Below are 12,119 nucleotides of genomic sequence, written 5' to 3' on the forward strand. Positions count from 1 at the left end.
AAAAAAAAAAAAAAAAAAATTCATAAAAATTTGAGATTGGGTGTGGAAGTTATATAAGCATCTGCCAAACTATCAGAACAACCCATTGTAAATATATTAAGTTTACATTCTCTTATGTTCTATGTACAATTTTGAGAGTGACATCGAAAAATTATTAGCGTTCAAAACTCAAGGTTCTTATTCTATCACGACTAAATCGAACCTTCTTATTGTGGACATTCTGCTATTAGCTACTAGCAGGACCTGTGTACCGACGTTGCCTGGTGGAAGTATGCCCCACCCCTACATTCGATCTTAAAAACAGGTTTTTTTCTTATAGGTAAAAAAGAATAATTTTTACAAGGGAATTTTTATACGTTACGCTGACAAGGGAGATAATAAAATCTTGTTGACATCTGTAAGTATAGCTCAGTGGTAGAGCATTCGACGACGAATCAAAAGATCCCGTGTTCAAGACCGGGTCTATGTCACCATTTTATTTTAATTTTTTATTATTAATGAGTTCAATTTACAACAAAAGAAGAGGTACCATTGAAAATCGCCACAAATTATTTTTTCTATTGCATATTTTAAAAATAAACATCAATAAGAAGTGACTTTTCCAGAGTATTCACGTCAAATTGTATGTGGCATCTGTTGTACGAAACCTACAGTACTTTGGCTCAGAGGAGAATTTCTGCAATCAAAATATTATATAGGAGATGAGTAGCCATGTTTTTTTTTTTTTTGATAAATAAACATGGCCACTTTAATAAAAGGCAAATGTGAGCAGATTTCTCTTATATTTCTTTGTGTCCTTTCCACTATGTATATGTAATACTTTTTATTTCTAAAAGTTATTTTTTACAGTAAAATTCAGATCTGGTTTGATTGTATAGTTCTTCAAAATGAAATGGCTGTAAAATTAAAATACAAGAATTACTTGAAACTATTCTTGGTTCGATCATAATGAAAATTAAGTGTAGGTATGGTTAATCAAAATCGGGAATCGGAAAAATCAGAACTTTTTGAAGGACTGAAATCGGAAAAATTTGTGCTTATTTTCCAATGCCAAAACAACTCTTGTAGTTATGGAAACGGTCTATATAGTAAAATAATGATGACAATATTGAACAGACTTCAATAGTTTTCAATTATGCATGTTTATTTATGAGCATATTGTGTTGCACAAGATGGTAGATGCATAAATTTTCCAAATATTTTTGAGAAAATATCTGTTCGGGAGAAGAAGCGTAGACAGCTCTCGAATGTTGTTATATACTGCATTTATGTCAGTGCTGAATGTTGTGTGTTAGATTCATGTCAGTCTTGCAGCCGAATTGGCTTGCATATCTGTTGTGTAAATTTCCGGTATTATAATTGAATTCAAAACACATGTGGTAAACGTCTTATTGGATTTCAAAAAGATTGGAGACACATTTTCAAGATTTCGTATTTAGAGTCTAGATTAAAACCCAAAAACTGAATAAAACCTCAGAAGATACTATTTCCAAAATATTTATTGGGCAATCAACAATTCCCCACTATCCAACAATCTTGAAGTTGTTTGCACGGCAACCAAGAAGGCTCATCTGCTTGCCCGTCAGTTTGCCTCCAACTCTAGCTTGGACCCAGCAAACCACTCCCTCCCAGCTTTTCCTCTGCAGACAGAAACCACACTAGATGATCTGAAAATCACTCCTGAAGATTATAAGAAAGCATGAGGTGTCTTGCTTTCTTTACTTCCGGTTCTACATAACCGTTTGGTGCAAAATTACTGCTCAACCAAAATACAAAATAATAAAATTTGTTTTTATATTTTTGCTTTTATTTAATACTATCGTTTTCATTGTTTTGAGTTGTATGTTTAATTAACTACATGTGTTCCCTTTTGCTTGTGGGCAGACAACTCTTTGTAGCTATTTTATTTTTCCCTAGTATCGGGAAATTGATATTTTTGTTTTGTATAATATTTACTAATTAAAGCATAGCTGTTAACTTGTTACTATTTGTTTTTCTCATAAATTGGAGTGAATCCACTGCTTTATTATGAATTTGTTTCCTGTATTATAATTTTCTGCATGATCGCTTATGTGATTTTTACTTGTGACTCTATGTATTGTAATCAGAATTGAGATTACAAAGAAGATATAATGGAAATTTATAGAAGACAATATAATGCAGAGATGCAATGGTCAGACACAAATTGAAGCAAATTAAGACATATACCAGTGGAGTAAGCTCTGCAGAATCGCTTTTTATTGATACAATATATATGTATTTTTATTTTATACTTGCATTATGTTCTTAATACGTCAGTATGGTTAAATGGAAGTTCTGGACTGTGTGATATTTCGGGGAAAATTCCATCCATTATATGTCTTAATTCGCTTCAGCTTGTGTCCATTTGCTACACCTCTGTGTTGTATTGACTTCTTTAGATTTCATTTATATTCACACTAAACAATGCTTCAAGCAAACTACATTAACCTCTTGAATATCTAGATTTTTTTTGTTTTTTGATGGGGTTCATGACAAAATAATCTTTTTTTTTAATTTATAAACAAAATTTGGATTTAATTATTTGAATTTTTTTTTTATTCTTATAAATGTAAATTGAAGTTTTTAATTCTAGTTTCTTCCATTTTTTTTTTTTTTTTTTACTTTGTTATAGATCTCTCTCCGTCGGTAAGCCTTGTGTGAAAATTTTCTTCTGTTTCCTGTCTTACTTTAATTTTTTTTTTCTTTTTTTTTCTTCTAACATTTTTTTTTCTGGGGCGGTGGGATTTAAGCTTCTCTATTTGAGTTTTACAACTAACAATGAATTTATTGAACTGTGACTTTGCGTTTATGTTTCTCCTCGGATATTTCGTATCTGCATTACATCCATTTTAACCGCGTTTATCCTTCCCCCGTCTTAATCTTTTCCAAACTAATATCTTTTCCTTTTTTTGCTAATATTTTTTTTATTTCACAAAAGCTAATCAGTTATCTTTGCTATTATATAAAAGGAACTTTGTGTGTGTGTGTGTGTGTGTGTGCGTGTGTGTGTGTATACAAGTTTGAGTTCATTCCCTATGGACGTGTAAACGGTTGGGCCGATTTTTTTTTTAAATTTACACAAAATGTATTTTATATATCTGGCAGTGTTCTTAGATAGATTTTGTATGGGAATCTTTTTGATAAGTATGGATAATCGAAAAAATATGATGAAAGAAGGAACAGACGATTTCGACCAAAGTTAACACCTTACATCACAAGTGGATTTGAGAAGTTTTATTACCACACAAGCAAAAAAAAATAAACGCAGCATATAAAATCAACAGTGGGTTCTTTGATATGACAGGGGCGGATTCAAAATGAATGTTTTTGTTTAGAGCACATTTGAATCATTATACTTGATATATGCATTTTACATTTTAATTCAAGCTATTATATATAAAAATTTTATAAAATAAACAGTAGGTTCTCTACAGTGCAATGTAAACTACAATGTATTATGGACTTAGTATCGTGGGGAGTCATGTGAAGCTTCCCTCTGGTGCACCGCAATTGGTCCCCAGTAAGAGCAGGCAATTAATCAATTTGATTGAAAAATGAGTGATTTCACCGATTTTGATGACAATAAAATATGGGAAGGTGAAACATTTGTTAATCTGCATTAAATTCCATGCAGTGTCAGATCTCCCTGCTAGTCTATTATATAAAGAGCAAATGTCTATATGTCCAGCTAAAACTTGAAAAATACATAACAAACAAACATAAAGTTGGTATTTTTTTTTAATTAACATAACCTTGAATAAATAATATCACTCTTTATGGATCAATTTATATCATTAAATATTTGTCAAAAAAGTAAACATGATTTATACGGTTATCATGTAAAAGCAAGTAACTCTGATTTTTTTTTAACAGTTAACTCGAGTCAGCATAAAGGAATTATGTGTGTATGTCCAGAGAGAGAGGAGTGGGAAAGAAGAGAGGGAGGAAGAAAAGGATAGAAGTTATGTTACACTTTTGATCTGGGTAATGGCGGGTATCCCTGCTAGTATAATCTAAAGAAAAAAAAAAAGAAAAAAGTGTTTATGCTTCACGTTCTTAAAAGCACCAAGCATGAAGTAGATTAGTTCCTATTTTGCAGGTGAACGATTTGTACATTAATTTGTCTTGTATATTATGTAAATAAATATTCTGTAAATGATAAATTATACTTAACCAAATGAGACCAGCAGAGTCTAGGCTATTTTTGAACAATGGCTTGTTCTCTGTCGGTCTGGAGTATGGTGTTATGCAGTTCTAGGAGGTCAACTTTTCCGGACTTTAATTTAATTTATATATGAATTTGAACCTATATATATATATCTCCTATTATATAAAAAGAACTTTCTCTCTGTGTGTGTGTGTGTGTGTGTGTGTGTGTGTGTGTGTGTGTGTGTGTGTGTGTGAAAGAGCTTGTTTCATATAGACTTGAAAACGGCTGGGACGATTTTTATGAAATTTCATACAAAGATATTTTATGTGCCTGGCAGTGTTCTTAGGTAGATTTTGCATCAGAATGTTTTTAAATTTACAAACAGGTTCCATTTCATGAGAAGGACATTAATTTTTGGAATGGCATCCTGAAACCTATCTTTTTCCACAAAAAATCTGACAAGGATGTTCAAAACCGTCTGAAACGTGTTGCAGACATTCAAACTTACTTCAATAATTGAAAACATTGCAAAAATGAAAACGACAATATCAAGTAATAAACTAAGTATATAAGAAACAACGGTTGTTGGCGGATCATCTTATATATATTATATATGCTCAAATTCTAGTATATAGTATATATTAAATAGTTTCTTTCCTTAAACTCCTAACCTTTGGAACTCCCTCCTGGCTTCCTGTTTCTCTGTATGTACCAATATGCAGAAGTTTAAATATAATGTGAACAAGCATCTTGCTGCATAACTTCCCACTTATGATACCCTAATTCATTGAGGTGATGGAAAGTTTTTTAAATAACAGGATAGATATTGTTTAGAAATCCAATGATTTTGAGCATGAACTATAGAAAATGATTTTTATATTTGTTTATTTTTGGAGGGCTTAATTAGAAAATAAGTGAAATTATACAGTCTAATAACAATTAGGTATTTAGGTGTAAACTGATTAATGTAAATGAGTTTTTAAACATTATATAATGTTTATTTATGGGGAAATAGTTTAAAAAGCTTACTCATTCCAGATGAATAAGCTTAAGTGAATCACTGGTTCCACTGGTTTGGTTTAATTTTGCTTTGTTTTATGGCATATCATTTGGAGTTGGAGTTTAGAGGAGCAAGTCTTGGTAACAGTGAGTCACATTTAAACCTGCAAATTGTTATTTGGAATTGTGACATAATTAACACTTGATCATTCAACCGCAAAAGGTCTGCAAATGTAGTTTTCCTTAATTTTTCATTAATGGCCTTGCTTGGCTTGTGACCAGTTATTATAACATGATCTGGCCCGAAACAGTTGCCGACCCCTGATTTAGATATTATGAGACTTATCAGATTAGAAATTTGTTTTTGGATCCTGTCAAAGGGGGAGAGGTTAGTGGTTGTGCACCAGTCCAAATGTGACAACAATATTTCTTTAATGTACAAATGGTGGCATTGTAGAGAGATATGATAATGGCAGGTGTGAAGGGTTTTCTGGCTTGTTAGAGAGATTCTACCTTAGTTGTTGCAGCCTTGGCAATGTTTTCTATGTGTTTGTTCCAATTCATGTTATCTGTGAATGCCAGGCCAAGAAGTTTGAATGATGGACTCTCGAGTAGCATACTATTTGTTATGGGAGTTGGTGGTTGAAAAGTTGTTTATATATATATATATATATATATATATATATATATATATATATATATTAGTGTTGGGACGATTAATCGGAATAGGAAAAATAGGAAAAATTTGAGGGTATCAGAATCGCAAAAATTTGTACCGATTTTCTGATGCCAAAACGATTCTTTTAATTGTCTTTTTCAGTTGATTTTGTTTAAAGCTAAATCTTCCATTGCTGGTAATAATGATAAAATAATAAATATTTATTGATTCTAAATTACCAGTAAAACTAAAATCAATAGATCTTTCCCCACAAGTATATTTTTACGCTTAAGAAAATATCTACACATATAACATGTTTTTACAGTGATCAGAGAAAAATACAACTAAATAGTAAAATATTTAAAGATTTATAAAGAATCGGAATCAGTAGTTATATCGGAATCGGGGAAAAATATTGGAATCGTCCCACCACTAATATATATATGAGTGAAACAATTTATAATTGTGAATTAAAAAATCCTTTTGAAACTGCTTTTTATTTCACAATTATGAATCGTTTTACTCAATATTAATATAGCTCTAAGATATCTATACCTATTGAGCTTATTATATATATCTACAGTACAATGGGCACTGTTTTCTTTTAAAAGAATTGATACATTTACTAATACATTAAAATAAACTCTGCTCTTTAGACTCCAGGTCTAATACCCTCTAAATATATATATATATATATATATATATATATATATATATATATATATATTTGTTAAAGGAAAGGAGCTTAGTTTTAGTAGCATTAAATGTTACCCTCCATTTATGTCCTTATTCCACTACAAACTAAAGGTCGTTTTGTAAAGAGTTGGTCAGTGCCTTGGATATGTGTGTTCGTTCTTCTATCAAGTCAGGAACAGAGCATCTCTACTATTACATATATTATCTATATAATGTGTGTGTGTATGTGAGTGAGTGAGTTCGTTCTCTATAGATTTATAAATGGCTGGGCTGATTTTAAAAAAAAATCACACAAATGTACTTTATGTGCCTGGCAATGTTCTTAGATGGGTTTTTGTATTGGAATGTCTTAGATAAATATTGAGAATCAAAAAACCTCAATGGAAGCAGGAACAGGCGATTTTTACTAAAGTTAACACCTTATACAGCCTAATATCACAAATGCATTTGAGAAGTTTTATAATCACACAAGCAGAAAGGCCCAGCATATAAAATCAACAGTGGGTTCTTTGAGAAGAAAGGGGGGGGGGTCAAAATTTATGTTTTTGTTCAGAGCACAAGTGAACCATGATACTTGACTTTTGCATTTTAAACTTTACTTAAAACCGTTATATATAAAATAATTTAATAAAATCACCAGTTGTTTCTCTACAGTGCAATGTAAATTACAATGTATTGTGGACTAAGTCACTGTGGGGAGGCATGTGAAGCTTCTTCTCAGTGCAACATAGTTGATGCCCAACTAGAGCAAGCAATTAATCAATTTGATTGAAAAATGGGTGATTTCACCGATTTTGATGACAATAAAAATATGGGAGGGTGAAACATTTGTTGGTTCTCAATCAATCCCGGGTAACGTCGGGAAACCTTGCTAGTATTTGTATAACACAATCTCACGCAAAAATTAGTTGTCATATAAACGTGAGTGGGGTGAAACACAATGTATCTCAACTCTGTTCATTTTATGAATGGTAGAGACCCTTTCCTGCCAACAAAAAACATAACCAAGACTTACCCATTACAATTTAAATTTGATTTTACTAACAAACCTAACTTTAATAAGTAGCTAGCAGGCTGCCCAGTATTGCTCGGTCGTAAGATAGCTTTGATGATATTTTAATTCATGCAGATTACATATTTATTATTATAGACACAATTCACTATCAATTATTATATTGAACCTAATGTATAGTAGTGAGATAAAAATTAAATATATATATATATATATATATTATCTTGGGTGCAATCAGCTAGAATCGAAACCCTCATTCCTTAGCCTCTGATATGTGTATGTGTGTGTACATATATATATATATATATATATATGAGAGAGAGAAAGAGATTAGAAGCTTCCGACTGTCGTTTGGGCGGTTGGATTTCGATCCTGGCTTGAGGTAGTTGCTTGTTTAGTTGCACTGATGAGCTGTGAAACAGCGAAACAGTACTGTATGTGATGACTATATATATATATATATATATATATAAATTCACCTGTCATCCCTTTTTAAAATATGCAATCGCTCGATTGTTGAAGACAAGATGTAAGCAAAGTCCACAGTTTTATGATTATATAGATTGTAAGTGGTTTTCCTTGTTGAAGATTATCTCCCTTTTTAGAACTCTTTTTTGATAGATACCTATTAAAAGTTAGCTCTGTCGATATTGGGACTTTTTTTTTTTTTTATATTATGTTAATTTTTTTAATAAAACTAGCCAATAATAAGTGTTAGGTGGAGCGCTTCCAACACAGAAAAAAGCAATTCTTTGCCCTTTATCAAAAACATTGCTCATGGAATGTGAGGACTAAATGACAAAATAAAGGAAACGAGGGCTACAAGACTGCCAGAAGTGTTGCACAAAGTATAAAACTTTGTAAATATTTGCATGCTCACATTTCACTAATCATATGAAAATCACAGAATTGTTTTAGTATTTTCTGATTTGGGATATTGTACAAAAATATTTCTATGTGAAAAAAAGAAAACATTGTTTAAGTTTTGGAATTCCTGCATTAATTATTAAAAAAATTTTGGTAAAGACTTAAAAGTATCAGAATCTTCGGGCGAATAGAAACACAGATTATTGAATCCTGTGGTATCACTTCTTACAAACTATTTTTAGGGGGTAATATTTTTATATAAGACAATCCCAACCACCTAATGATTTTTCCTCTGAGAAGACAAGCCTACATCGAAAACCCATGGGTTAAGGAAAGTCTCTGAATTGTATTCTTTGTTCAAATAATAAATTTTTGTTTTGAAAAATTATATTTTTCTGAATGAAATTTAAATATTTTTAAAAAACTATAAATACTTAAAAGTCAAATAATTTTTCAGTCATTTAACTGGAGAGATTTTTTTCTATTTTTAATAATTTAACAAAATTTAATATTTTAGTAATGTTTAAAAATTTAATAATGTTTAATAATAACAATATTTAACCCCACAGATTTTGTTTTACTTTTAATAATTTAACAAAATTTAATTATATTTTAGTGATGTTTAATAATTTAATAAAGTTTTATAACAATATTTAATTGAGCAGATTTTTTTTACTTTTAATAATTTAACAAAATTTTAAATTTAAATAAGTTTAAAAATTTAATAATGTTTAGTAATAACAATATTTAACTCAACAGATTTTTGTGCTTTTAATAATTTAACAAAATTTAATACTTTTACTTGAATTCCTTTGATTTTTTTTTATTTTTATTTAATCCCAACAAATATTTTGTAATAAAAAAAGAATAAGGTTACAATCCGAATATAAATAAATGGTTGTTCATGAGACGGTGTTTAAAATTTCTTATTTTCATTTATTTAATGTATTCTTGCTTTGAGTGAGATTGTTACAAACATTTGAGATTTTCCTAATTATAACAGTTATGAAACATATTGTTATGCTGGCAAGAAGTAAAGGACCCAACACAGATGAAAGTGTTGTATTTTAATTAATATTATTATTAATAACTGATATTATTATCATTATTATTAATAATATGATGTTATTAATAATCTGATATATTATTATCAATCTGATATTATTATTACTACTATTTTAACAATAATCTCATTATTAGTAGTAGTACTATGCTTATTAACCGTATATTGTTTTTATTATTATTATCAATGTCATATTATTATTACTACTATCATTACTATACACTCAAGTTGTTTTTGCTATTGCTGCAATCCTCATACTATTACTATTATTACATGCTTATCTTTCTAAAAAAAAAAAAAAAAAAAAAAAGTAAAAGATGTAATAAAAAAATTTAGCAAGCAAAAATGAGTTTTGGAGGCAAACTATTGTGATTTTCCCAATTATAAATGATATGAAATATTGTGTGATGTTGGTGAGAAGAAAGTGTAATAAAAGTTTGTTATTGAAAAAAAAAAAAAGAAAAAAAAAAAGAAAATGTCTTGTAAATAACTGGTATATATGAGAGCTTATCACTGGAGTTGCATCCTTTTAACAGCCCTTAATTTCCTCATTCTCCAAGTTTGTTTTGGTGTAGTGTAGAAATAGGAAGCCTTGTCTTCCTGTGCTACAGATACTGATACAAAGCCTTACATAGGGTTCAGTGGAGGTTCTGAAAGATAGCCTGTGATTGGTTGTTTTTCATCAATCAACTCTGTAATAATTTCACTAAAGCTGTCACTATATTCATGATTGTAATCTGTGTTGCTTGATGAGATGCCAGGAGCCAGGGGCTACAATCAGATTTTGTTTGACGGCTAAGAGTATGTGTAGTAGTGTTGTGACTAACAAGAGTTTCTATGGCAAATTGGGGCCTCAATGGTGATATAGCACTTGGGCTCTCTCTTACATAGATAACACGAACAGGTGCTTGGCTCCCACAACAAACTCTTTCTGATTGGTTGAAGTTCAGCATAGGCAACCAGTCAACATTAAATATTTTAACAGAATTGACCAATCAGTATTAGAATCTAATTTAAAAAAATAAAAGTACATAAAAATCTTTATGATGTACCTATTTGCCATGAAACGAGAATGTCATGTTCTAAAAATCATGTACATTTTTCAAGTAGTTATGTTTTTAACTAAGAAAATCAAATTTTATGATGAAGTGAGAAGTTGTTTTGATCCGCCACGTTTAATAAATAAGGGGAGAACGACTTAATTCAAACTACCAAGATCAAAACTAGCTACAATTTACTATTAAAATCGTTAACAACTGATTTAAAAAAGTGATTTTCTATATAAAAAAAATACTTGATCAATTTATGTGATTTTTGGAATATGACATTTTCGTTCCATGACGTACATACATCATAAAGATTTTTCTGTATTTTTCTTTTTAATTAGGTTAAATTCTGGATAAGAAACAAGTATGTTAACCAAATACACATTGTATGTTTCATAAGTCGTTTTTTTGGCTGCAGTTGTTGCTTGTTTGTTTGCTAAGCATCATTCATGATAATGCTTTTGTTGGCATTTGTTTCCCCGATATCTTTCTGTTGAGAATTCTTTCTAAAAGGATATCCAATATTTACAGAAGGGACCATTGGCAATGTTCCTACATGAAAGTGTTTCTGTAGAATGCACTCGATTCGAACTTAGCACATCTATGTTATCAATCCATGTTGTCAACCATCATCATGTCCCAGCTGCTGCTGCTTCTGGAGAAGGAACAGGATCCCACAGACCTTTTATTAGTCTAAACTGCCAATCACTGCAGCCATAAATGCCTTTTTAAAATTTTGAAATGTCTGCAAACAAAATGAAAAAGCAATTAATTATTTATTTACTATTTGAAAAACAAGAAAGGTTTTATTTTTAGTTTGGTGAAAAAATATTGCTTCCTTTTTGATAATCTTTTCTACTTAATCCAAAATCCCTAAAAAATGTCAATGAAAATTTATTCATTTTATTTCTTTTTTTTTTTTTCTTTATAATGTTCATTGCATTAGCTCTGTTGCACTTTTTGCCTCTATATGTTTTCCTATTCTCAATGTTTTCTTTTACTATTTAAGGTCCCTCAGCACTGAACCAATGGTAAACTACCACAGCGCCACCTACAGCAATTTACCATCAAGATGAAAAGAAGGGGGAGAGAACTGCTGCCTGCAATCACTAGATTTGTAATATAATTCCTAAAGAAACAAAAATCAAAAAACTTTCAAATTAATAAGAATAAACACTTTTAAGATGAAAAACAAAAAGGTAAAAAAAAAAAAAGAATGCCATTTTGATGACACCATTTTTTATGCCTTGTTTAAAAAAAAAGAAAAAAAAAGAAAAAGAAAGCTGCCTCGATTAGCAATTATCAAAACACAAAATATCAAAAACTTTTATTTAAAAAAAAATGATGACGTTGTCTGGAAATCTACCACTCAAATTCCAGTGAATGAGACCTAGTTTCTCTCATACGTATTCAACCACCGTTTTTTTTTTTTTTTTTTTTTTAACTTTCTAAATTTTAATTTCATAGTAAGCTTTATTTAATCAAATACCAAAATAATATTGAAACAATGGCAACATTTATATATTTTTATCTACTCAAAAATTGATTCCAGATGACATTCGTCAGTAAAGAAAAATGTCAAACAAATATAAAATAATTGATAATTT

The 12,119-nt window shown here is 30.0% G+C and overlaps 1 protein-coding gene across 10 annotated transcripts in view; it reads left to right on the top strand.

Moving 5' to 3' along the window:
• The window catches only part of LOC145246721 (transmembrane protein 245-like), a 189,937-nt gene extending 178,110 nt beyond the window's left edge, over positions 1-11,827 (top strand). For 7 of the 10 annotated variants that reach the window (XR_013863156.1, XM_080108465.1, XM_080108466.1 and 4 more), the window contains one exon: positions 11,522-11,827. Coding sequence is in view for 8 of the 10 variants with exons in the window: in XM_080108465.1 (XP_079964591.1) it covers positions 11,522-11,588 (67 nt within the window). In the remaining 2 variants the exon portion in view is untranslated. Of the gene's footprint in view, positions 1-2,653; positions 2,668-11,521 lie in introns of all 10 variants that reach the window. The other 3 variants (XM_080108467.1, XM_080108469.1, XR_013863155.1) reach the window with 2 other exon arrangements.
• The last annotated feature ends 292 nt before the right edge of the window (positions 11,828-12,119 follow it).

This window comes from Euprymna scolopes, chromosome 24 (assembly GCF_053919585.1).
Source record: "Euprymna scolopes isolate OS-2025 chromosome 24, ASM5391958v1, whole genome shotgun sequence".
NCBI lineage: Eukaryota > Metazoa > Mollusca > Cephalopoda > Sepiida > Sepiolidae > Euprymna > Euprymna scolopes.